Source organism: Mobula hypostoma, chromosome 19 (genome assembly GCF_963921235.1).
Source record: "Mobula hypostoma chromosome 19, sMobHyp1.1, whole genome shotgun sequence".
Lineage (NCBI taxonomy): Eukaryota > Metazoa > Chordata > Chondrichthyes > Myliobatiformes > Myliobatidae > Mobula > Mobula hypostoma.
The window spans coordinates 18837462-18862222 of NC_086115.1; the positions used below are offsets into that span (position 1 = coordinate 18837462).

Sequence of the window (24761 nt, forward strand, 5' to 3'; positions counted from 1 at the left end):
CCCAGAGCTCACCCATCCCGCCCTTGCTATTAGTCCTGCACATTAGAACACAGAACAGTACAGCACAGGAGCAGGCCTCTTAGCCCATGTGCTGTGCTGAACTAATTAAATGCCTAACTAAACTGATCCCCCCTGGCTATGTGCTATCCATATCCCTCCATTCTCTGCATGCCCATTTTCTGTCTATGAGCCTCTTGAACACCTCTACTGTATTTTGTCTCCACTACCATCTCTGGCAGTGCATTCCGGGCAGCCTCCATTGTCTGTACATCTCCACTGAACTTACAATCCCACCCTCTGGTATTGGACATTTTGACCCCAGAGAAAAGATGTTGCCTGTCTACTCTATCATAATCTTATAAACTTCAATTATGTCTCCCTTCAGCCTCCACCACTCCAGCAAACACAACCCAAGTTTGTCTCAGCTTTCCTCATTGCATATGCCTTCTAATCCAGGTAGCATCTTGGTAAATTTCTGTATGTCAGAGCCACACATGAAACATACTGGAGGAACTCATTAGGTCAGGCAGCATCTATGGAAAGGAATAAAGAGTTGATGTTTGGACTGGAAAGGAAGGGTGAAGAAGCCAAAAAAAAAGGTATGGGAAGGGGCAGAAATGCAAGCTAGAATGTGATAGATGAAGGAGTAAGTAAGTGGATGGAAAATGGGTATGAAGTGATAAGCTGGGAGGTGATTGGTGGAAAAGATAAAACTTCTCAGAGTGCAAGACAAGTTTTTCACTGTAAATCTGTTCACAATATTCCAATTCCAAAGCCTCCACATCCTTCTTATAATGGGGCCGACCAGAATTGAATACAATATTCTAGGTGCTGCCTGAGTTTTATAAAGCTGCACATTCCAGATTCTTGAATTCAGTGCCTCCATTAACTTAGGCAAGCATGCCATATGTTTTCTGTACTACCCCAGCAACCTGTGCAGTTTCTAAGATATAGCAGGTATGGCACATGCCCTGGGCGCCACTTGAAGGGGGGTGCCACTGAGCAGTTTCTATTAAAGTCAGACAAGCCATCCTCGGATAGTGAAAAAAGAACTTTCTTCAGATGTATGATCTGTCTTTGATTATCATGGACGAGAAGCACTAGGATGGCCTTATTTCAGAGCATTGTGTAAGAAGACCATGAAACGTTTCTTCATGAAGAAAAGGAAAGTGGAGCTGAAGGACGGAAGAGATGAAAGTTGGAGGCGGAGGAAGCCAAGAAGTTGAGCAAGTTCTTCATGCCCTTCTTTGAAAAGCCCGGAACAAGTAGTTCGACATGTTCCATGGAGTCGTCTGCACCTGCTACAAGTTTGTTAGAATGTGAAGGTGGATCAAGTACAAATGCGTCACAAGCCGAGGAGGAAATCAAGTCAGATAAATCCGAGTATGACAAAGTTAAGAGTGAGGCTGCCACAGAGAATGTAGACATGACAGGAGGGGAAGACGATGGTGGTGGTGGTGGTGATGTTGAGTTTATCGATGAGATTTTACCTAACAAGATTGAACCTGACGACACTGAACCTAGTGAACTGGATGGTGTCAAAGAGCTTCAAACTGTTATACCTGAAGTGATTGAACAGCATGACATTGGACTTCTGAAGTTCGACAAGGATACTGGAAAAGCAATTCTGCTTGATGTGTTGAGAACAGAAATAATAAAGCTGGGTTTGAAGTATTTCCAGAACACATGATATAGTCTGCAAAGTGCTGTGCTACCTAGTAAGCCTAGCCCTAATCAGACTGCTTTATCCAGCTCCCCACCCACCCTGTTATACCTAAAAAGTTATCTCCACCTATTACTGTAATCATATCCTGTCTCTGTCAGTGCCAGCGCTGCAGTTTTCCTGAACGAATTTCTCTGCTTCTGCAGCAGTAGTAAAGAACTTGTTTTTTCCTATCCACGTGAAGCGTAGAACTGCTGGATAAGCGAGTGTATACCTCGCGTTGACTTTTTGTAGCATTTTCTGAGCCGTAGTAAATGCCCTCCATTTTTTCAGCCAATTCTCTGGATATATCTGGAAAGAAGGAAACTTTGCATCCCTCCCACTCAACTCCTCTCTTTGCTTTGGCCGCTTGCAGTACTTTCTCTCTGGCCAAAGAGCACAAGAATCGTATCAGGACCAGCCTTGGAGGAGGTGGGGTGGTGGGTGGCAATGCTCGCCCGGCCTAGGAGTCAGGGCCCGATGCGCCCTCTCAATCTCAAACTCTGCGTTCAGTTCGATGCCAAATCCTTCGGACATGATTCTTTGCATACAGTTAATCAGACCACCCGTTTCCGCACCCTCCTTTAGACCGATCAGCCTGATGTTGTTGCGTCTGCTCCTGTTCTCAAGCTCCTCGACACGGTTCCACAACAGGTCCAAGCGTTTATTATTCTGCTCGTTGGCACCCACCAGTTGCACAGTGGTGTCCTCCACACTAAAGAGGTGGCCCTCAGCTTCCGTCAGCCTCTCTTGAATGGCATTGACGGAGTTCTTCAACTCCATTGTTGTTTCCTTAATCATAGATACATCAGCAGCCACACGAGTAGAGTGAAACTCATACGACTAACCTCAGCCAGTAAATTCTCCATGTTGGAGTCTTGGTCTGTCTGTGTCATTAGTGCGGCTTGAACTTCGGATTGTGGGCTCTGTCTTGTTGCCACGCGGCCCATTGTAGCGCTATTAGAAGGTCTTGACATCGTACAGAGTTATCTCACAAAGTTGATATTAGCACTTTTAGTGAAGAAAACAGTTTCTAACTGTGGGACAGCTGTATCTGGACAAGGCAGGATAAAGATGCTCTAATTAATATTATTTCATGGTGGGTTGTCGGAACTTCGCTAACATGCGGCCATCTTGCCCGGCACCCACGTGACTCCCCCATGAGCATGATTAAGTTCTTTGAGGAGGTGACAAAGCATGTTGATGAAGGTAGATTAGTGAATATGGTATATTTGGATTTTAGTAAGGCGTTTGATAAGGTTCCCCAAAGTAGGCTTATTCAGAAAGTCGGGAGGTGAAGGATTCAAGAAATGTGGCTGTGTGGATACAGAGCTGGCTTGCCCATAAAGGAAGAGGGTGGTTGTAGATGTATTCTTCCTAGAGTTCAGTGACCAATGGTGTTCCACAGGGATCTTTCCTAGGATCCCTGCTCTTTGGAATTTTTTAATTGGCTTGGATAAGGAAGTGGAAGGGGTGGGGGTTTATTAAGTTTACAGATGATATGAAGGTTGGTGGAGTTGTAGATAGTGAGGAGAGTTGTTGTAGGTTGCAACGGGACACTGACAGGATGCAGAGCTGTGTTGAGAATTGACAGATGGAGTTTAGTTGGGCGAAGTATGAAGTGATTCATTTTGGAAGTCGAATTTGAAGGCAGAATACAAGGTTAATGGCAAGATTCTTGGCAGTGTGGATGAACAGAGGTCCATGGGATCCACGTACATAGATTCCTCAAAGTTGCTACCCAAGTTGATAGGATATTAAGAAGCTGTATGACGTGTTGGCCTTCATTTGTTGGGGGATTGAGTTTAAGAGCTGTGAGATAATGTTACAACTTTATAAAATCATGGTTAGACCACACTTGGAATGTTATGTTCAGTCCTGGTTGCCTTATTTTACGAAGGCTGTGGAAGCTTTAGAGAGGGTGCAGAGGAGATTTACCAGGATACTCTTTGGACCAGAGGGCATGTCTTATGAAGATAAGTTAAGTGAGTTAGGGCTTTTCTCTTTGGAGTGAAGAAGGGTGAGAAGTTAGTTGATGCAAGTGTATAAGATAAGAAGTACAGACTGAGTGGATAGCCGGAAACATTTTTCCCTGGGCGTAAATGGCTAATACAAAGGGGCATAATTTTAAGTGGATTGCAAGAAGGTATATAGTGATGTCAGAGGTAAGTTCTTTACACACAGAAGCAGGTATGTGAAACGTCCTTCCAGGAAAATACATTAGGGACACTTAAGACACTCTTAAGTGGGTGATGGAAAATTGGAGGACTTTGTAGGAGGGAATGGTTAGATTGATCTTAGGGCAAGTTAAAAGGTTGGCATAACGCCATGGCCCGAAGGGCCTGTACTGTGCTGTAATATTCAATGTTCTATATATCACCAATACAGATCCCTGTGGAACACCATTAGACACAATCCTGTAACCAGATGGCTACCTTTTGTCTTCTGTGATTTGGATACGAATATAGAGGTATGGTTGGAAAATGTGATGATGCAAGTGTGTTGGTAGTGTTGATGATGTTGAGACAGTAGTCACGGACTACAGAATAATATGGTGTTAAATTGGATGCTAGTAAATGAAAGACAGAATCTAAACCTTATGTGCAAGTTGAATCATTTTGGGAGGCCCAATATGGTTGGGACATACAGTATACTATAAATGGTAAGGCCCAACAGGAAGACCTTGATATAAAGTCCACAGATTCTAAAAGTGTCAGTACAGGTCAATAAAGCAGTAAAAAGGCATACTGGATAGTGCTTGACCTGTTGAGTTCCTCCAGCATTTTTTTGTGTGTTGCTCTGGACTTCCAGCATCTGCAGACTTTCTTGTAATTTACTAGAATGTTGTTTTGGATGGTGTGTTTAAGTTATGATGAGAAACCTTGGAGCTGAGGGAGCTGAGGAAGCTGAAAGAATACCTGATAAGTGTACCCAAAATTATGAAAGGCACAGATAAGATGGATAGTGAGAAAGTTTTCCCTGTTGCAGGGTCTAAGAACAGAGGATGTGTGAGAAGAGATCTGATGAAAAAAATCATGAGAAAATGATTGAATCTGAAGTGCAGAGAAGGTGGGTGAAGGATTATGGTCTATTTTTAACAGTCCTTTAAGCCATCCAGCCTCATCCTGTGAGAAGAGTTCCCGCTGTTCCATCAACAGCCAGGTCTGCTACCTAAGGAATCTGGTTGTTCTTGGTCTCCTTATTGCCTTTGAGCTTTTTTTCCATTCAGAAGATATGGACATTATTTGTTAAAAGAGCAAGTACTGTTCTGAACTAAATAACATGACAGGCCACTTATGAGCTAGTTAGGGGTCAACAGTTGTGGATCTCATATCAGAGGTAAGCCAGATAGGAAAGGAAATATGTTATTCTTGTTCTGAAGGATGTTAAGGAAACAGATGGCGTTTTGTGACAAATGCTGATTTCATGATGACCATTGCTAGTAGTAATATTTCATTCCCGATTTAATTTCTTGAAGCTAAAATCTTAGTTTCTTTGGTGAGATTTAAATACTCATTTTGTGATCAGTAGATTGGACCTTTGCATATTAATTCAGTAACTTAATCACAGCATGATTTTACCCTTTCTTTTGCGCATTCATTAATTGGTATTCTTTGCTGTTTGTGTCTGTGACATTTTACCCCCCCCATTATTAATTCCCTTGTCATAGCTGTATTTGATATTTTTCCATTTTATATTTGGAAACTTCACCAGCCAAGTTACACTCTCTTATGCTTCATCATACAACCCGTATCCCAATCAACTTTTAAATTTTATCCTTTTGGATTATTAACCTTTCCATGGTCCAACAGCCTTCAACTATTAATTATTATTTTCAACAACTTTAAGCACAGATGAATCACTTTTTCTGCAGTTTTCAGTCCTGAACCGAGGTTTAATCCTAATCTCAGTTGTTGTCTGTGGAAATTGTGCCCATTCTCCCAGTGTACTATTAGATGCTCCTGTTTCCCCCACATCCCAAAGATATGGTGTTTGGTAGATAGTAGGAATCCTCAAGGCCAAGTTGATGCATATCAGTGAGGGAATAGGTTACAGGGAAATAAGTGAAGAATAGAATTGATAAGATTGCTTTGAGATGACATTTATTTATTCAACCAAATGGCCACATACCATGTTGAAAGAAAATGAAATATGAGTCTGGTTGCAGACTTGGAATTGCATATTCATTTTGAGAACAACAAATTTATTATATTACAATCTCCATTCAGCAATTTTTCTTATGAGGTTGCTATTTAGTTTTGTCAGATTATGTGCAATCACGGAAAATACCAGCATCAAAAAGTCAGTCCCAGTATAGGACTGTGACCTGACACATTGACTATCTGTTTCCCTCTATTGGGAGTTCCTCCAGCAGTTTGTTTTTTATTTTTCCCTCATTGTTGTCTGTAGTTTCTAAAGTCTGCAAGATACCTTGTTCCCTGATTGGGTGCACAATATATTTTTCAGAAAATCGTGTTAAACTATCTCGATGAACTTGTCTTCAAGGCTGTCTTTTTCAATTGCTTTGCCTATTATTTATGAAGATCAATGTTGTTCAGAATTGTCTCCAGTGTTGTGTCCCTAGTTTAATTGAAGAGAATAGATGGGCAAGTTTCCAGAACTTCAGGATTTGGCAGCTGAGGGGATGAGAACAGTTGTGGAGATTATGGAAATTGGCAATGAGTTAGAGACCGGATTTGGAGAAATGCGGGCTCTTTTTAGGGTGTCATGGATAGATTTTTAAAAACAAGGGTGTAAATATTTTAATTTGGAGTCTGACTAGATCAAGAATACATTACATAGCAGTTACAATGTAGTCTCCTTTGCTGCCCGTCTTCTGTGCAAGCAGCATCTCAGTGCTCTTCGTGAATGTCACTTATCTGTTTCCAATTAGTTACCTCACTCCTAGGTAATACGTTAAGTGCTGAGTGTCTCTGCCGCAGTTACCCAGTTACCACTTTGCATGTCGCAAGGTTTGGTTGAAGAAACGTGCTATTTCAAATAAGGTGTTTAATTTTATATTTAGTTTTTGACATATGTCTCCTTATTCTTGACCCTTCAATCACCTTAATAATCTTTTCTACTTCATTGCTAATTATCCCCTCCCCCCACCCTCATGACCTGCTATCACCTTCATATTTCTCCCTTTGGCTCCCCATTTCCCTCGTTTATTCGATGGTCTACTGTCATCTCTTCCTTGTCAGATAACTTTTTCAGCTCTTTGCTTTCCCCATGTATCATCTACCAACTTCTCACATTAGCAACCAGGACTTTTGCATTCTTAACTGTAGTCTATATAGGGTTTGCTACAGAGTAACAATAAAGTAGTGTTATTTCCTCAAAGAATTCGAACAGATTTGTCAGGCAAGATTTTCTTATAAAGAAACCATGCTGACTTTGGCCTATTTTACCATGTGCCTCCAAGTACTCCGAAACCACATCCTTAACAATTGACTCCATCATCTTCCTAACACTGAGGTCAGGCTAACTGCCCCGTTATTTTCTTTCTTCTGCCTTCTTCCCTCTTGAAGAGTGGGGTAACATTTGCAATTATCCAGTCCTCTGAAACCATTCCAGAATTGAGTGATTCTTGAAATATCACTGCTAATGCTTCCATAATCTCTTCAGCTACCTCTTTCAGAACTCTGGGATGTAGTCTATGTGGTCCAGGTGACTTACTTCAGACCTTTCAGTTTCCCAAGCACCTTTTCCCTAGTAATAGCAACTGCACTCACTCTTGCCCCCTGACACTCGAATTTCTGACACACTGCTAGTATCTTCCATTGTGAAGACTTACGCCAAATACTTATTCAATTCGTCCGCCATTTCTTTGTCCGCCATTTCATCATCCCCCATTACTACCTCTCCAGCATCATTTTCCAGTGGTCAAATATTTACTCTGATCTCTCTTTTACTCTTTATATATCTGAAAAAACTTGATTTATTCTATGTGATATTGTGGGATCAGTTACCTTCATATTTCATCTTCCCCTCCTCACCCCCATGGCTTTTTTTAGTTGCTTTCTGTTGTGTTTTTCTAAGTTTCCCAATTCCAGCAATCAGTCCAGCAAACCTCCAACTTAAGTCATGTTTTGGTAATTATTCTTCCATCAACTATGTGTCATCAACTCATCTGCCTTGTTTGTTGTTTGTTTGTTTCATTGAGGTATGTTATTAAGCAAAGCTAGATTCAGGTTATACATCTGCTTTCTAAATTTTATTTTCTTGCATTTTAAACTCTTTTATTTGTCTTATGTTCACTTCAAACCTCTGCTATGGCCCTGGAGTTTGTTGTAGAACAGAGAGACCTTGGAGTACGTGTGCATGGTTCCCTGAAAATGGAGTCTCCGTTAGACAGGATATGAAGACAGCTTTTGGCATGCTGGCCATCATAAGTCAGGGCATTGAGGATAATAAACATTGGGAGAATATGGTAAAATAGGATGCTGGCAAGGCTGCATTTGGGCTATTGTGTTCAGTTTTGGTTGCCAGGCTATAGGAAGGATATTAATAAAGTGAAAAGTATGCAGGAAAGATTTACAAGAACATTGTTAGGTCTTGAGGGACTGAGGTGTAAGAAGAGATTTGACATGTTAAGACTTAATTTCTTAGAGTATAGGAGACTGAGAGGTGATCTTACAGAGGTGTATATAATCCTGAGGGTAGAGATAGAATGAATGCACAAAGACCTTTTCCTAGGGATGGGGAATCAAAGTTTAGGATAAGAGGGGAAAGAATTAATAGGAATTTGTGGGACAAGTCGTTCAAACTCAATTACATAAAGGATGGGATCTTTGTGGAATGAGCTGTCAGAGGAATTGGTTGAGGCAAGTACGATAACAGCTTTTAAAAGACAGCTGGACGGATAACATTGATTGGAAACATTTAGAAGACTATGGGCAGGCACTGGCGAATGGAACCTAACATGGATAGATCGTCTTTGGCATGGATGATGCATAGAATGCTGTCTAATCCTATGAACTCTGTTCTCCCTTCTGATTTTATGCTCAGTTTACCAATACCTTGCCAAACCACTTTATTCCTAATACAAGAAGGCTCTGCAGATACTGGAAATCTTAGAGCAACACAAACACAAATAAAATTATGGAGGAGCCCAACAAGTCAGGCAACCTCAAAAGGAGGGGAATATTTATTGCTAAAAGTTTGGAACTGAAACTTCAAGTATGCTTTTCTGTCTCTAAGGATGATGCTGGACCTGCTGATTTTTTCCAACATTTTTTGTTTTAGTTCATAATTTCCTTCAGATTCTAACTTTTATTGAGAAAGAAAATTTCCTCTGCACTTCAAGTATACACCAGACTTTGTAAATATCCTGACTGTAGATGCCTGTGGTTTTGGACTTCTAGCTTCCCAGTTCCTGGTATGCACTCCACCTTCTTTAGCTTTGATGAGGTTTAGGGTTGGCAGTGATGGAGGTGGTGTATTTTGGGCTGTGGTCTGAAATGTTTCTTCGGTTTGTTTGCAAACCCTGTGGTTTTCCACAAATTATTCCAATATTCTGCGATTGATGACTCCACATAATGTTTTATTTTTGAATTCCACAAAGTACCTTTAACTTGACATTTCAGTTTGTTTGAGTTTTTGAGTCTAGTGTCAAATAGATCTAAATGGCCTGAATTGATCTTTCCACTTAAATATAAAACTGGTAAACTGCTTGCATAAATCTTCCTTCAAGCAATTTGTTTGTAGTTTTATTTTAGTAAAGATAAAGATTAACAGATTAACTTGATTTGTCACATATACATTGAAACTTAGTGAAATGTATTGTTCGCATCAAATCAAATCAGTGAGACGGTACTGTGGGTGCAGCCCACAAGTGTCAACATTCTTCCGGCGCCAGTATAGCATACCCACAACTTGCTAACTCTAAACTGTACAGCTTTGGAATATGTGAGGAAACTGTCAAACCCGGGGGAAACTCACATGGTCACTGGGAGAATGCACAGACTTCTTACAGTAAGAGGTGGGAATCAAGCCCCAATCTGTGATCACTGGTGCTGTAAAGCAATTGCGATAACCCTTACACCACTGTGCTGCCCATAGTATCATCTTGTTATAAGTTGTGTTATTTAGTTTGTTTGGTTCCTTACTGTCTTTACGTACCTCCAGTCCTCTCTGCAACACACTCGCATTTTTGTGTGTAACACGCTGTAAGGTTTCACTGCCAAGGCTAATGTAATGGCTTCTATGTAATGTTCCACTGCTAAGGTAATAGTTTCTCTGTAGCAGCAATGTCTGGCTTATGACTAGAGATAACGGGGCATGTTAGCCAATGAGGGGATGTTGTTCTTTCTTGTGCATCTGGGAGCCGGGATTTCACGGTCTTTCGTCGGGGAGCGATGGAGAGAGTTGGTAGACCACTGGATGGAGTGGACTGAGGACCGAGGGTCCGAGAGCTGATTGGGGATTTTTACTTTAGGTAGAAACTTTTTATCTAGAGCAAAAATGATTTTCGATTTATGCGCACTGTATTTCAAAGATGGAAGAAAAGTGTTACTGGATTTTGACTAAAGCAGTGTCTTTGAAGTGTGTTGATGAATTTAAATTGTTGACATAACAAACACTGTCTTACTTTAATTTTCAGGAAAAATTCTCTTCAAAAGAAGCCATGTGAGAGATGTGGCTATGAAGCGACTGAGACCCATTGATGAATATTGCAGGGTAAGAAAGTAATGAACACCAGCCCTTGCATGTTTTATAATACATTCTTACCCTTGGAGTTTCACTTAATGATCATGATTTGACCTTCAGGACCACCTCAATATTTTGTACATCTGGATGTTTGTCTCTTTTGGGACATTATTATAGTGAAAAGGAGATAAAGAAATGCAAGCTTTTAAAACAAAAATATTTTAATCCTTTAGTTCAACCTGAAGGTGCAGTCTGGGTTTCCTCCTTAGGTTTCAGTTTTTTACACATGCAGGATCTATCTGTTTCCTTAAGGTTGTCATAAATGGGGAGTGGGTGGTTGTGTAGTGGAGATAAGCTTCCACTACACTACCTCTTAAATGCAGCCATTGGCGTGCATTTCAAATAGCCTCTGACAACCAAGTCTAGCTCCTGGTTTTCACATGTGGCTTAGCGAACTAGTCCAGTGGAATCATTTCTACTGACAGTACAGGAGAAGGGGCAAAGGTGGGTTGCTGGTACCTTAAAACCAGTCACTTTGGGCAGATGGGGCTCACTAGCCATGGTTGGCAGTCATCTAGGAGAAAGGAAACTCTGATCTCAAACCTCTGCTACCTTATGGCTATACCCACTTATGGTGAAGGCTTTGGGAGTAAACCTTGAGGAAAATGTGGGCAGTCCTACATTGAGTTCAATACTGACTAGCAACTCCTACAATGCCTCTGGTGTTAAACTGTATCAGTCTCTGCCTTTCCTTTGGATTCATCATCTGTATGGAGAGCTGCATGGGCAGCAGCCTGCGTGTCACATAGACAGTTAGGAAGCTACATCCATGGTTGATCCCGATCTCAAGGATGTAACCACTCAATCAGGTTGAAGGTAACAAAGGTTAAGTATTTACAAGGATTAGGGAGTTTCCAATTGCAGTTTACACCATGTACAAGAAATTCTGCTGATGGGTTTATTTATAATGCAGTGGTCTGTTATGCATTTCATGTACTGAAGGTTTATCTGAATGATGTAAAGCATCCTTTGAGTATATTGAAATGTTGTTAAAAATAACATTTTGGGAAACTGCAGCTTCAGGTTCTACTCCAAAATTAAACATTTTTTTAAAAAACCTGCACTACTTTAGCTACTTTTCACAATAGCTGTGTGCCAAAACGCTTTGCAGAAAATGCACTTTGGAACTGTTGACTTCATTTGTAGGAAGTGCACCCAGCTGCAGCTCCTGAGTACCTTAAAGCAGGGATCCCCAACCTTTTTTGCACTGCGGACTGGTTTAATATTGACAATATTCTTGCGGACCGGCCAACCGGGGGTGGGGGGGTGGTAGAGTTGCCAACGGACAAGAGTGGCAGTCAAGTACGTTGTGTTTACCCCGAGAAAGACTACTACGACCATGAAGCCTTGCGCGGCACCTATGTGTGCATGCGTGTATGTGCCCATTTTTTTCTACAAATCGTTTTTGGCAATTCTGTTCAGTGAAACTACACGGTACATACATTATTTCTACTTTATGTAGGCTTTGTATTTATCATATCATTCCTGCTTTTACTATATGTTAGTGTTATTTTAGGTTTTATGTAACACAGCGCATGATTATAGTGATAGATAGATATACTTTATTAAGCCCGAGGGAAATTTGGTTTCGTTACAGCTGCACCAACCAAGAATAGAGCGTAAATATAGCAATACAAAAACCACAAACAATCAAGCAACAAAATGCAAACTATGCCAAATGGAAAGTAAGTCCAGGACCAGTCTATTGGCTCAAGGTGTCTGACCCTCCACAGGAGGAGCTGCACGTTCAATGGCCACAGGCAGGAACGATCTCCCGTGCCGCCAAGTGTTGTATCACGGTGGAATGTGGCCGAAGTCCAACAGTAAAAGGTTCAATATCCGGTCTATAAACACGTTCCTCGATCGTAATATGACCCAGATTGCACCATCTGTTGTTAACCAGATCAGTAAGCACCGAACTCTTTTACGCTTACCGCTGTCAATGCACTTCCGGTCAGCCGGGACGGTATTACCCACCGAACTCCTCTTCTCCATAAGTCTCTGTTGTCTCTACCCGGTCCTCCTTTCTCGACTTTGTGATCCCCCTCTGCATTCTCTGTGTGTTTTCCCCCGGATTTCAGCGGGAGTGTCTGCCGCTCTGCTCGCTAAACCGGCCGGCATTAGCTGGTCCCTGGAATACACAATGCAACCTTGCTTCTGTTCCGCCTGTCGGGATGTATCTATTTCCAGCGCTAAAAAAAACCCAAATAAAACTCTCTTGATAAGATAATTACAACTCTCTTGAAATTGATAAGTCAATTATAAGTCACTTATAAGTCAACAGCATCATAACATTTTAAGTAACGTTTGGATATTAAACACAGCACATATTTTCCCCGTATGAACATATAAAGTCATTGCAACACACCAGTATCGCTGAATCAGTGGGAGCCCTGGGCTTGTTTTCCTGCAACGAGATGGTGCCATCGAGGGGTGATGGGAGACAGCAATACTCGAAGGGGGTTCCTGATGTCCAGTCCATACCACAATTTAGTTTTTGTTGCATTCATTGCAGAAATGCCCACTTTGCAGAGATATGTTGGAAATGGAAGCAACATTTTCAGTGATTTCATGGCTATCTTAGAATATTTAGCCTTGAATTGATCCAGAATGCCGGCAGAGATGTTATGTCAAACATACTTTTCAGCCCACTGTCATTTGCAAGCTCAAGGAGTTGATCTTCTTCCCGCGCTGACATGAATGAAGCGTGTGTAATGACCTTGCGTGCGTTCAAGTTCAACAGTGGGCGTGACAGGGAATGAGGAAAGGTGCAGCTGACTCATATTGCCAAATCATACCGTTTCCTCGCGGCCCAGTAGCACATACTTTGCGGCCCAGTGGTTGGGCACCGCTGCATTAAAGAACCGGAGCTGGAGTTATTTGTACTTAGGATTGTGTGGGATGCTGAGCCATAGATAAGAGGCTTAGTAAGATGGCCACACCTAACATACAGGCAGAATATAGGTGACCACTAGGAAAGGTAGAGGGGCATGCATACAATGCAGGGTTCCCTGTGGTCATTCCCCTCAGTTTCCTCTTTGGATCTTGTGAGTGTGGGGAGCTGGCATATGATCACAGCAGTTCACAGGGTGTGGATTGCATCTTAACTGGAGGGAACCAATATCTTCCCCAGAAGGTTTACACTAGTTTAACAGAGGGATGGGAAGCAAATCACCAAGTCAGAAAGTGGAGGAATTGAAAGGAAGATAGATGTCATGACTAGTAATTCTGTAAGGAAGAACAGGCAGGATCAAGATTATAGATATGATGGGACAGATGGGTTGGAGATTATTTATCTTAATGCAAGAAGTATTAAGGGTAAGAAAGATGAACTTGGAGCATGGAGAAATAAGTGTTGAGACCATTACAGGAACTTGAGAGACAGGAGGTTGAGAGAGCGATGGAACTGGATGCTTAATGTTCCAGGGTTTCAAAGTTTTAGATAAAAGAAGTAAAAAATGAGGGGAGTTCAGAATCAGGTTTAGTCTCTTTGCCAGATGTCGTGAAATCTGCTGTTTTGTGGCAGCAGTACATTGCAATACATAATAAAACAAAACTATAAATTACAATAAGAACTATACAGAAAAAAATTAAATTAAGTCATGCAAAAAGAGAAGAAAGTATAGTGAGGTAATGTTCCTGGATTCATTGTCCATTCTGAAGTCTGATGGTGGAGGGAAAGAAACTGTTCCTAAAATGGTGAGTGTAAGTTGTCAGGCTCCTGTGCTGCTTCCTTGATGATAGCAATGAGAAGAGGGCATGTCCTGGGTGATGGGGGTCCTTTTTGAAACATCGCCTTTTGAAGATGTCCTCATTGCTGGGGAGGTTACTGCCCATGATGAAGATGGCTGAGTTTACAATTTCTGCAGCTTTTTCTGATCCCGTGCTGCGGCCCTTCCATACTAGATGGTGATGCAACTAGTTAGAATGCTCTATGTGGTACACCTGTAGAATTTTGTTAGGGTGACATAACAAGTCTCCACAAATTCGTAATGAAATAGAGCCACTGTCGTGCCTGCTTCGTAATTCCTTCAATATGTTGGACACCAGATAGATCTTCAGAGATATTGACACCTAGGAACTTGAAACTGCTCACCCTTTCCTCAAAGAGGACTGGTGAATGTTCCTTCGATTTCTCCTTCCTGGAGTCTCAATTCCTTGGCCTTACTGACTTTGAGTGCAAGGTTGTTGTTGTGACTCCATTCAGTCAGCTGATTTATCTTGCTCCTGTATGCCTTTGCATCACCATATTATGTACAACATATGTGCAGACAGACTAGGGAGAGATGTAACAACAGGGAGGTTGTGATGGGTGACATCAGTTTCCCCAATATCAGAATCCAGTTTACAATCACATTCTTACATGATGTGAAATCTGTTGATTTGCATCAATAGTACAGCATAAATGTATAAAATTACTAAAAAGATACAAAATAAATAACTAAAGGAAACAAGTAATAAGATAGTTTCATGGCTTCATGAATCATTCAGAAATCTGATGGCAGAAGGAAAGAAGCTGTTTGTAAATCATTCTGTGTGGGTCTTCAGGCTTCTGTACCTCTTCCCTAGAGCTAGTAATGAGAAGACAGCAGTTCTGGATGGTGAGGGTCCTTAGTAATGGATGCTGTCTTCTTGAGGCACTGTCTTTTGAAGATATCCTCAGCAGTGTGAAGGTTTGTGCTCCTGATGGAGCTGTCCGAGTCTACAACCCTTTGCAACCTCTTATGATCCTGTGCATGGGAGCCTCCAGACTGAGCTGCGATGCAACCAGTCAGAATATTCTTCACTGTACATTTATAGACATTTGCAAGAGTCTTTATGGTAAAATAAGTCAAAGTCATCATGGTTTCTATAAATGGAAATTTTGCCTGCTATATTTGTCAGAGTTCTTTGAGGAAGTAACAGGCAAAGGAGACAGAGGAGAAGCAGTGGATATCATTTACATGAATTTTCAGAAAGCATTTGAGAATGTGCCACACATGAGGCTGCTTAACAAAATAAAACCCTATGGAATAACATGAAAGATACTGGCATGGGTAGAGGAATAGCTGACAGCCAGGAGGCAGCGAGTGGGAATAAAGGGGGCTTTTCTGGTTGACTGTCAGTAACTAGTGGTGTTCCTCAGGGGTCAGTATTGGGATTGTAACTTTTCACATTATTTGTCAATGATTTGGATAATGGAATTGATGGAATTTTGGCAAAGTTTGTGGGTGATAGGAAGATAAGTGGAGCAGTAGGCAGTGCTGAGGAAACAATGTGATTGCAGCAGGGCTTAGACAAATTGGAAAACTGGGCAAAAAAGTGGCAAATGGGATACATTGTTTGGAAATGTACAATAAAATGAACAATAGTGCGGACTATTATCTAAATGGGGAGAAGGTTCAAACATCAGAGGTGCAGAAGGGGCTTGGGCAAGACTCCCAGAAGGTTAATTTACAGGTTGAGTCTGTGGTAAAGAAGCCAAATGCAATGTTGGGATTTATTTCAAGGTGAATAGAATATAAAAGCTGACACTTTATAAGACACTAGTCAAGCCTCACTTGGAGTATTGTCGACAGTTTTGGGTCCCATATCTCAGAAGGGATACGTTGCCAGAGGAGGTTCACGAGGATGATTCCAGGAATGAAGGGATTAACAGATGAGGAGCGGTTGGCAGCTTTGGGCCTGTACTCAGTGGAATTCCGAAGAATGGCGGGTGGATCTAATTGATAACTACTGAACGTTGAAAGGACTATATAGGGTGGATGAGTGTGGAGTGTATATTTCCTATGGTGGGGGTATCCAAAACTAGAGGGCACAGCCTCAAAATTGATGGACGACCTTTTGGAACAGAGGTAAGGAGGAATTATTTTAGCCAGAGAGTAGAGAATCTGTGGAATGCTCTGCTATAGACTGCGGTGGAGGCCAAGTCCGTGGGTATATTTAAGGCAGAAGTGATAGTTTCCTAATTAAATTAGATTAGATTATGAGGACACGCAGTCCTCTTTTTGTCATTGAGTAATGCATGTATTAAGAAATGATACAGTGTTCCTCCAGAATGATAAAACAGAAACACAAGACAAACCAAGACTAAAAAAAACTGACAAAAACCACATAATTATAACATATAGTTACAACAGTGCAAAGCAATACCGTAATTTGATGAAGAACAGACCATGGGCACGGTAAAAAAAAAGTCTCAAAGTCTCTCGAAAGTCCCATCATCTCACGCAGACGGTAGAAGGAAGAGAAACTCTCTTCCTGCCATGGACCTCCAGCGCCGCAAACTTGCTGATGCAGCACCCTGGAAGCACCTGACCACAGCCGACTCTTGAGTCCGTCCGAAAACTTCGAGCCTCCGACCAGCCCTCGGGCACCGAGCACCAAGCACCATGCACCATCTCTGCCGAGCGCTTCGACCCCGGCCCTGGCAACAGGCAATAGACAAACCCGAGGGTTTGGGTCCTTCCCCTCCGGAGATTCTCGATCGCACAATAGCAGCAGCAGCGAAGCAGGCATTTCAGAAGTTACTCCAGATGTTGCTCTGTGCTTCTCACGTCTGTCTCCATCAAATCAGGATTGTGCACGCTACCTACTTACAGATACGATATCATTTCGGAGTGGCTGCGTCATGCTGCCATCTTCTCCCCACCAAGGATAGGTCAGGGCATCAAAGGATATGGGGAGAAGCCGGGTGTATGGGGTTGAGTGGGATCCGGGATCAGCCATGATGAAATGACGGAGCAGGCTCAATAGGCTGAGTGGCCTAATTCTACTTCTATGACTTACGGTCTTTGGTGAAATACCAAATCTGCACAAAGTCCAAATGAAGTATAACCACTTCTGTCCCTTCTTTGGGATTGTATTAATGTGTTGGGTCCAGGACAGATCTTTCTCGATGTTGACACCCAGAAACTTAAAGCTGCTAATCCTTTCCACTACTGACCTCTCAAGGAGGATGAGTACGTGTTCTCCCGGCTTCGCCTTCCTGGTCTATAATCAACTCCTTGGTTTTAGTGTTGTTGCAGCACCACCCAACCAGCTGATCTGTCTCACTTAAGTACGCCTCCTCTTTGCCATCTGAGATTTTACCAACAACAGTGGTGTCATCTGTGAATTTATAGATGGCGTTTGAGTTGTGGCTCGCCACATAGACTTGAATGTAGGGAGCATAAAACAGTGCACTAACCGTACATCCTGAGATGTGATTATGTTGATTGTCGGCATGGTGGAGATGTTATTCCTGATCCACACTGACTGTGGTTTCCTAATGCAGAAGTTGAGGATCCATTTTCAAAGGCCATGTGGAGAGGCTTGGTAAATCATTGTGAGAAGCTGATGATATTGTTCTGAAATCAATAAACTGCCTGATGGATGCTTTGCTGTTGACCAGATGTTACAAAGTAAAGCCAGCAGCCAGTTATATAGGCCAAGGCCTTCTCAGCGCAAGATGTTTAGATGGGGCATAATTTGTTAGGTGTAGCCAGGCAGCAAGTAGTCCAACAAAGGGAAGCCCTAAACTGCATCTGGTATGGCAAAAAGGGTCTGGTTAGGTGACTGACTTTATTGGGAAGTTAGGGAAGAGTGATCATAACTCCTTAAGTTTTATGATAGCTATGACTAAGGATTAGTATGGACTTTGTGGGTGAGTGTTAAATTTGGTCATGATAAATTATGAGAGTCTTAGGCAGGAGCTATGGAAAGTTAATTGGGAACAGCTATTTTTGGACACTTCATTATTTCGCATGTAGTGGGTGTTTAAAGACAAATTGCACAGAATACAGTACAAGCAGGTATGTTCCAGTAAGAAGGAAGGACAAGGATGGCAAGGTGAAGGAACCTTAGATTATGAATTAGATGGTGAATTTAGTCAAGAAGAGAAAAGAAGAGTATGTAAGTTTTAGAGAGTTAAGGCCAAACTGAGCTCTTGAGGACTATAATGAAGCTAGCAAAGAACTCAAAAGAAAGTAGGAGAGCCAGTATGGGCCATGTAAACTCCTGCAGGTAGGATTAAATAATCCCAAGGCATTCAATGCATACATCAAGAGAAAGTGGTTAACTAAGGAAAGGGAAGGTCCATTCAAGGATAAAGGAGGGAACATATGCTTGGAAGTGATGTGAAAGTGGTGATGAATTAGCAAGTAGGAGGGACATTGGAAATCTGGCTGGGTGGTGCCATAACAACAGCCTTTTTTCAATGTCTGCAAGATCAAGGAGCTGATTATTGACTTCAGGAGGAAGAAATGAGATCCATGAGCCAGTCCTCATTGAAGGATCAGAGTTGGAGACGGTCAGCAACTTTAAAATTCCTTGGTGTTATTATTTTGGAGGACATCTCCTGGGCCCAGCATATAATAGAAACATAGAAAACTTACAGCACAGTACAGGCCCTTCGGCCCACAATGCTGTGCCGAACCTGTACTTACTTTAGAAATTAACTAGGATTACCCATAGCCCTCTTTTTTCTAAGCTCCATGTACCCATCTGCCTCCACCACCATGCTGGCAGCGCATTCCACGCACTCACTACTCTCTCTGTGAAAAAAACTTACCCCTGACATCTCCTCTGTACCTACTTTCAAGCACCTTAAAACTGTGCCCTCTCGTGTTAGCCATTTCAGCCCTGGGAAAAAGCCTCCGACTATCCACAAGATCAATGCCTCTCATCATCCTATACACCTCTATCAGGTCACCTCTCATTCTCCGGCGCTCCAAGGAGAAAAGGCTGAGTTCACCCAACCTATTCTCATAAGGCATGCTCCCCAATCCAAGCACCATTGTCCCGCTGTAACCTCTGCCAGTCCTCCACACTATCCACAACACCCCCAACCTTTGTGTCATCAGCAAATTTACTAACCTATCCCTTCACTTCCTTATCCAGGTCATTTATAAAAATCACGAAGAGAAGGGCTCCCAGAACAGATCCCTGAGGCACACCACTGGTCACCAACCTCCATGCAGAATATGACCCATCTGCAACCACTCTTTGCCTTCTGTGAGCAAGTGAATTCCGGATCCACAAAGCAAGGTCCCCTTGGATACCATGCCTCCTTACTTTCTCAATAAGCCTGGCATGGGGTACCTTATCAAAAGCCTTGCTGAAATCCATATACACTACATCTACTGCTCTACCTTCATGAATGTGTTTCGTCACATCCTCAAAAATTCAATCAGGCTGGTAAGGCGCAACCTGCCTTTGACAAAACCATGCTGACTATTCCTAATCATATTATGCCTCTCCAAATGTTCATAAATCCTGCTTCTCAGGATCTTTTCCATCAACTTACCAGCCTCTGAAGTAAGACTCACTGGTCTATAATTTCCTGGGATATCTCTACTCCCTTTCTTGAATAAGGGGACAACATCTGCAACCCTCCAATCCTCCAGAACCTCTCCCGAGTCCATTGATGATGCAGAGGCTCCCCAGTCTCCTCCCTCACCTCCCACAGTAGTCTGGGGTACATTTCATCCAGTCCTGGAGACTTATCCAACTTGATGCTTTCCAAAAACTCCAGCACATCCTCTTTCTTAATGTCTATATGCTCAAGCTTTTTAATCCACTGTAAGTCATCCCTACAATTGCCAAGATCCTTTTCCATAGTGAATACTGAAGCAAAGTATTCATTAATGCTGCAGCAAAGTATTCATTATTACTGCAATCCTCCTCCAGTTCCACGCAGACTTTTCCACTGTCACACTTGATCCTATTCTCTCATGTCTTATCCTCTTGCTCTTCACATACTTGTAGAATGCCTTGGGGTTTTCCTTAATCCTGCTCACCAAGGCCTTCTCATGTCCCCTTTGGGCTCTCCTAATTTCATTCCTAAACTCCTTCCTTCCAGCCTCTTAATCTTCTAGATTAGTCAATTCTAGAAGATTAGATAAGTGCAATTAGAAAGAACGCACAGCAGTGTCTTTACTTCTTTAAGAGTTTGTGAAGATTCAGCATGACATATAAATTTTTGACAAACTTCTATAGAATTTGCAGGGATATGAGGAGAGGCTGGAGTAATGGGATGATGAGCTGGGTTGTTCTTTCACATAGTTTGTGTGCATTACAGGAGGAAAATTGATGGTCATGTGATGAAATGAATCCTATGGTGATATGCTTGTGTGAAACTACGTTGTTGATTGGCAGTGAATAACTCTTTATTTAATTTACTCTAGGCTCTGGTGCGACTGCCACCTATGATCTCCCAGTGTGCAGAAGTGCTCCGTTTTTTTGAACCTTGTCCAGAAGATTTAAATCCACCAAAGGAGTAAGTAGAGTTGAAAGCTTGATGCCTGCACAGCTCGAGGCATAAATGCTGATAGAAGGAAAGGCCTTTTTATGGGATTATGACAATAAAATTTTGAAATATGTTTGAAAATGAAGTTTAGAGTGAAATAGACTGGAGAAGCAGATTCATTTGATTAGACATTGCTAGAGTTTAGCAAGAATATGACCACTTTGATTGCAGTAAAATAGATATTTACTTGTTCTAATTCTGTTTTTTTATAGCAGTTGTGTTCAAATTTGTTTTTAATGTGAATGCAGCCTATCTGATGCCTCATGCCTTTATTGCTGCTGCAAGTAAGATTTTCATTGCACCTGTGCCTGAATGTACTTGTACACAACAGACTTGAATTTGACTTTGACCACAGGGCAGCTTAATGACAGTAACCTCTGGCAAAGTGGGCAGTACAGAGGCATAGCTAGTAGAACCACTACCTTACAGCTTCAGAGACCCAGGTTCTATCCTGATCTTGGGTCTTCTTTGTTGACCCAAAGAGCATTTTCTCTTTGTAACCAGGTGGGTATTCTCTAGGTGTAGCAGTGTTATAGAAGTTAGAACATAGAACGCGCACGGGAACAGGTCCTTTAGCTCATAATGTTGTGCAGAACCAACTAAGCCAAAGACAATTAAACTCATCCCTGTTACCACATCCCTCAATCTCTACATATTCGTGTGACTATCTAAGAAATGCTTTAATGCCTCTATCGTATCTGTTTCCGCGACCAACCCTGGCAATGTATTCCAATCACTCACTGTTCTGTGTTTTAAAATCTCCTACCCCACATAGAAACATAGAAAAGGAGTAGGCCATTCGGCCCTTTGGGCCTGCACCGCCATTTATTATGATCATGGCTGATCATCCAACTCAGAACCCTGCACCAGCCTTCCCTCCATACCCCCTGATCCCCGTAGCCACAAGGGCCATCTCTAACTCCCTCTTAAATATAGCCAATGAACTGGCCTCAACTGTTTCCTGTGGCAGAGAATTCCACAGATTCACCACTCTCTGTGTGAAGAAGTTTTTCCTAATCTCTGTCCTAAAAGGCTTCCCCTTTATCCTCAAGCTGTGACCCCTCGTTCTGGACTTCCCCAACATCGGGAACAATCTTCCTGCATCTAGCCTGTCCAATCCCTTTAGGATTTTATACGTTTCAATCAGATCCCCCCTCAATCTTCTAAATTCCAATGAGTACAAGCCCAGTTCATCCAGTCTTTCTTCATATGAAAGTCCTGCCATCCCAGGAATCAATCTGGTGAACCTTCTTTGTACTCCCTCTATGGCAAGGATGTATTTCCTCAGATTAGGGGACCAAAACTGCACACAATACTCCAGGTGTGGTCTCACCAAGGTCTGTACAACTGCAGTAGTACCTCCCTGCTCCTGTACTCGAATCCTCTCGCTATAAATGCCAGCATACCATTCGCCTTTTTCACCGCCTGCTGTACCTGCATGCCCACTTTCAATGACTGGTGTATAATGACACCCAGGTCTCGTTGCACCTCCCCTTTTCCTAATCGGCCACCATTCAGATAATAATCTGTTTTCCTATTTTTGCCACCAAAGTGGATAACTTCACATTTATCCACATTAAATTGCATCTGCCATGAATTTGCCCACTCACCCAACCTATCCAAGTCACCCTGCATCCTCTTCGCATCCTCCTCACAGCTAACACTGCTGCCCAGCTTCGTGTCATCCGCAAACTTGGAGATGCTGCATTTAATTCCCTCATCCAAGTCATTAATATATATTGTAAACAACTGGGGTCCCAGCACTGAGCCTTGCAGTACCCCACTAGTCACTGCCTGCCATTCTGAAAAGGTCTTGTTTATTCCCACTCTTTGCTTCCTGTCTGCTAACCAATTCTCTATCCACGTCAATACCTTACCCCCAATACCGTGTGCTTTAAGTTTGCACACTAATCTCCTGTGTGGGACCTTGTCAAAAGCCTTTTGAAAATCCAAATATACCACATCCACTGGTTCTCCCCTATCCACTCTACTAGTTACATCCTCAAAAAATTCTATGAGATTCGTCAGACATGATTTTCCTTTCACAAATCCATGCTGACTTTGTCCGATGATTTCACCGCTTTCCAAATGTGCTGTTATCACATCTTTGATAACTGACTCCAGCAGTTTCCCCACCACCAATGTCAGGCTAACCGGTCTATAATTCCCCGGTTTCTCTCTCTCTCCTTTTTAAAAAAGTGGGGTTACATTAGCCACCCTCCAATCCTCAGGAACTAGTCCAGAATCTAACGAGTTTTGAAAAATTATCACTAATGCATCCACTATTTCTTGGGCTACTTCCTTAAGCACTCTGGGATGCAGACCATCTTGCCCTGGGGATTTATCTGCCTTTAATCCCTTCAATTTACCCAACACCACTTCCCTACTAACATGTATTTCGCTCAGTTCCTCCATCTCACTGGACCCTCTGTCCCCTACTACTTCTGGAAGATTATTTATGTCCTCCTTAGTAAGACAGAACCAAAGTAATTATTCAATTGGTCTGCCATGTCCTTGCTCCCCATAATCAATTCATCTGTTTCTGTCTGTAGGGGACCTACATTTGTCTTTACCAGTCTCTTCCTTTTTACATATCTATAAAAGCTTTTACAGTCAGTTTTTATGTTCCCTGCCAGTTTTCTCTCATAATCTTTTTTCCCCTTCCTAATTAAGCCCTTTGCCCTCCTCTGCTGAACTCTGAATTTCTCCCGGTCCTCAGGTGAGCCACTTTTTCTGGCAAATTTGTATGCTTCTTCTTTGGAATTGATACTATCCCTAATTTCTCTTGTCAGCCACAGGTGCACTACTTTCCTTGATTTATTCTTTTGCCAAACTGGGATGAACAATTGTTGTAGTTCATCCATGCAATCCTTAAATGCTTGCAATTGCATATCCACCGTCAATCCTTTAAGTGTCATTTGCCAGTCTATCTTAGCTAATTCACGTCTCATACCTTCAAAGTTACCCCTCTTTAAGTTCAGAACCTTTGTTTCTGAATTAACTATGTCACTCTCCATCCTAATGAAGAATTCCATCATATTATGGTCACTCTTACCCAAGGGGCCTCTCACGACAAGATTGCTGATTAACCCTTCCTCATTGCTTAAAACCCAGTCTAGAATAGCCTGCTCTCTAGTTGGTTCCTCAACATGTTGGTTCAAAAAACCATCCTGCATACATTCCAAGAAATCCTCTTCCTCAGCACCTTTACTAATTTGGTTCATGTCTGTTTTGAACTTTTCCCCAATCACCCTAGAAGCATTCCCAGGATTGAAATTAGACTGGAAACTAGTCATTAATGCTGTCCGCAGAGATCTTTACTGGGGCCGCCTAACTCATTGTGATGTTTATGCTCGACTTGGATGAGTAATTGGGAAGATGAGTTAGTAAGTTTACAGATGAGCTGAAGTTTTGTGGTGTTGTGCATAGTGTAGGAGGTTGCCATAGGTTACAATAGGACATTGAAAGTATGTAGAATGGAATGTGGACAGGATACAGAGCTGAGCTGAGAAGTGTCAACAGAGTTCAATCCAGATAGATGTGCAGTGATACATTTTGGAAGATCAAACTTGAAGGCAGTGTATGAGGTTAATGGTAGGATTCTTAGCAATGTGGACGAACAGAGGGATCTTGGGGTCCAAGTGATTTCAGAGTTGCCATGCAAGTTGATTGGGTCTTCATTTGTTGGGGAATTGAGTTCAAGAGTTGAGAGGTAATGTTGCAACTCTATAAAACTCTGGTTGGGAAACTTTAGAGTGTTGTGTTCAATTCTGTTCACCTCATTACAGGAAAGATTGGAAGCTTCAGAGAGGATGCAGAGAAGATTGACGATGCTGCCCAGATTAGAGAACATGTCTTATGGAGAAAGTTTGAGCAAGCTAATGCTTTTATCTTTGGAGTGAAAGAGGATGAGTTGACTTGATAATGAGAGGCATAGATAGAGTGGATAACCAGTGACATTTTATCACGGCAGCAATTGCCAGTACCTGAGCACATCAGTTTAAGGTGAATGGAGGAAAGTTTAGTTGTGATTTTTTTAAACACGGAGAGCATTAGGTGTCTGGAACATACTGCTGTGGC

At 42.1% G+C, this 24761-nt stretch overlaps 1 protein-coding gene across 2 annotated transcripts in view; it reads left to right on the forward strand.

Moving 5' to 3' along the window:
• sh3pxd2aa (SH3 and PX domains 2Aa) overlaps positions 1 to 24761 on the forward strand; it is a 309816-nt gene that overhangs the window by 114303 nt on the left and 170752 nt on the right. For both annotated transcript variants that reach the window (XM_063071466.1, XM_063071467.1), the window contains exons 4-5: positions 10308 to 10384; positions 20560 to 20651. In XM_063071466.1, coding sequence (XP_062927536.1) covers positions 10308 to 10384; positions 20560 to 20651 — 169 coding nt within the window. The remainder of the gene's footprint in view (positions 1 to 10307; positions 10385 to 20559; positions 20652 to 24761) is intronic.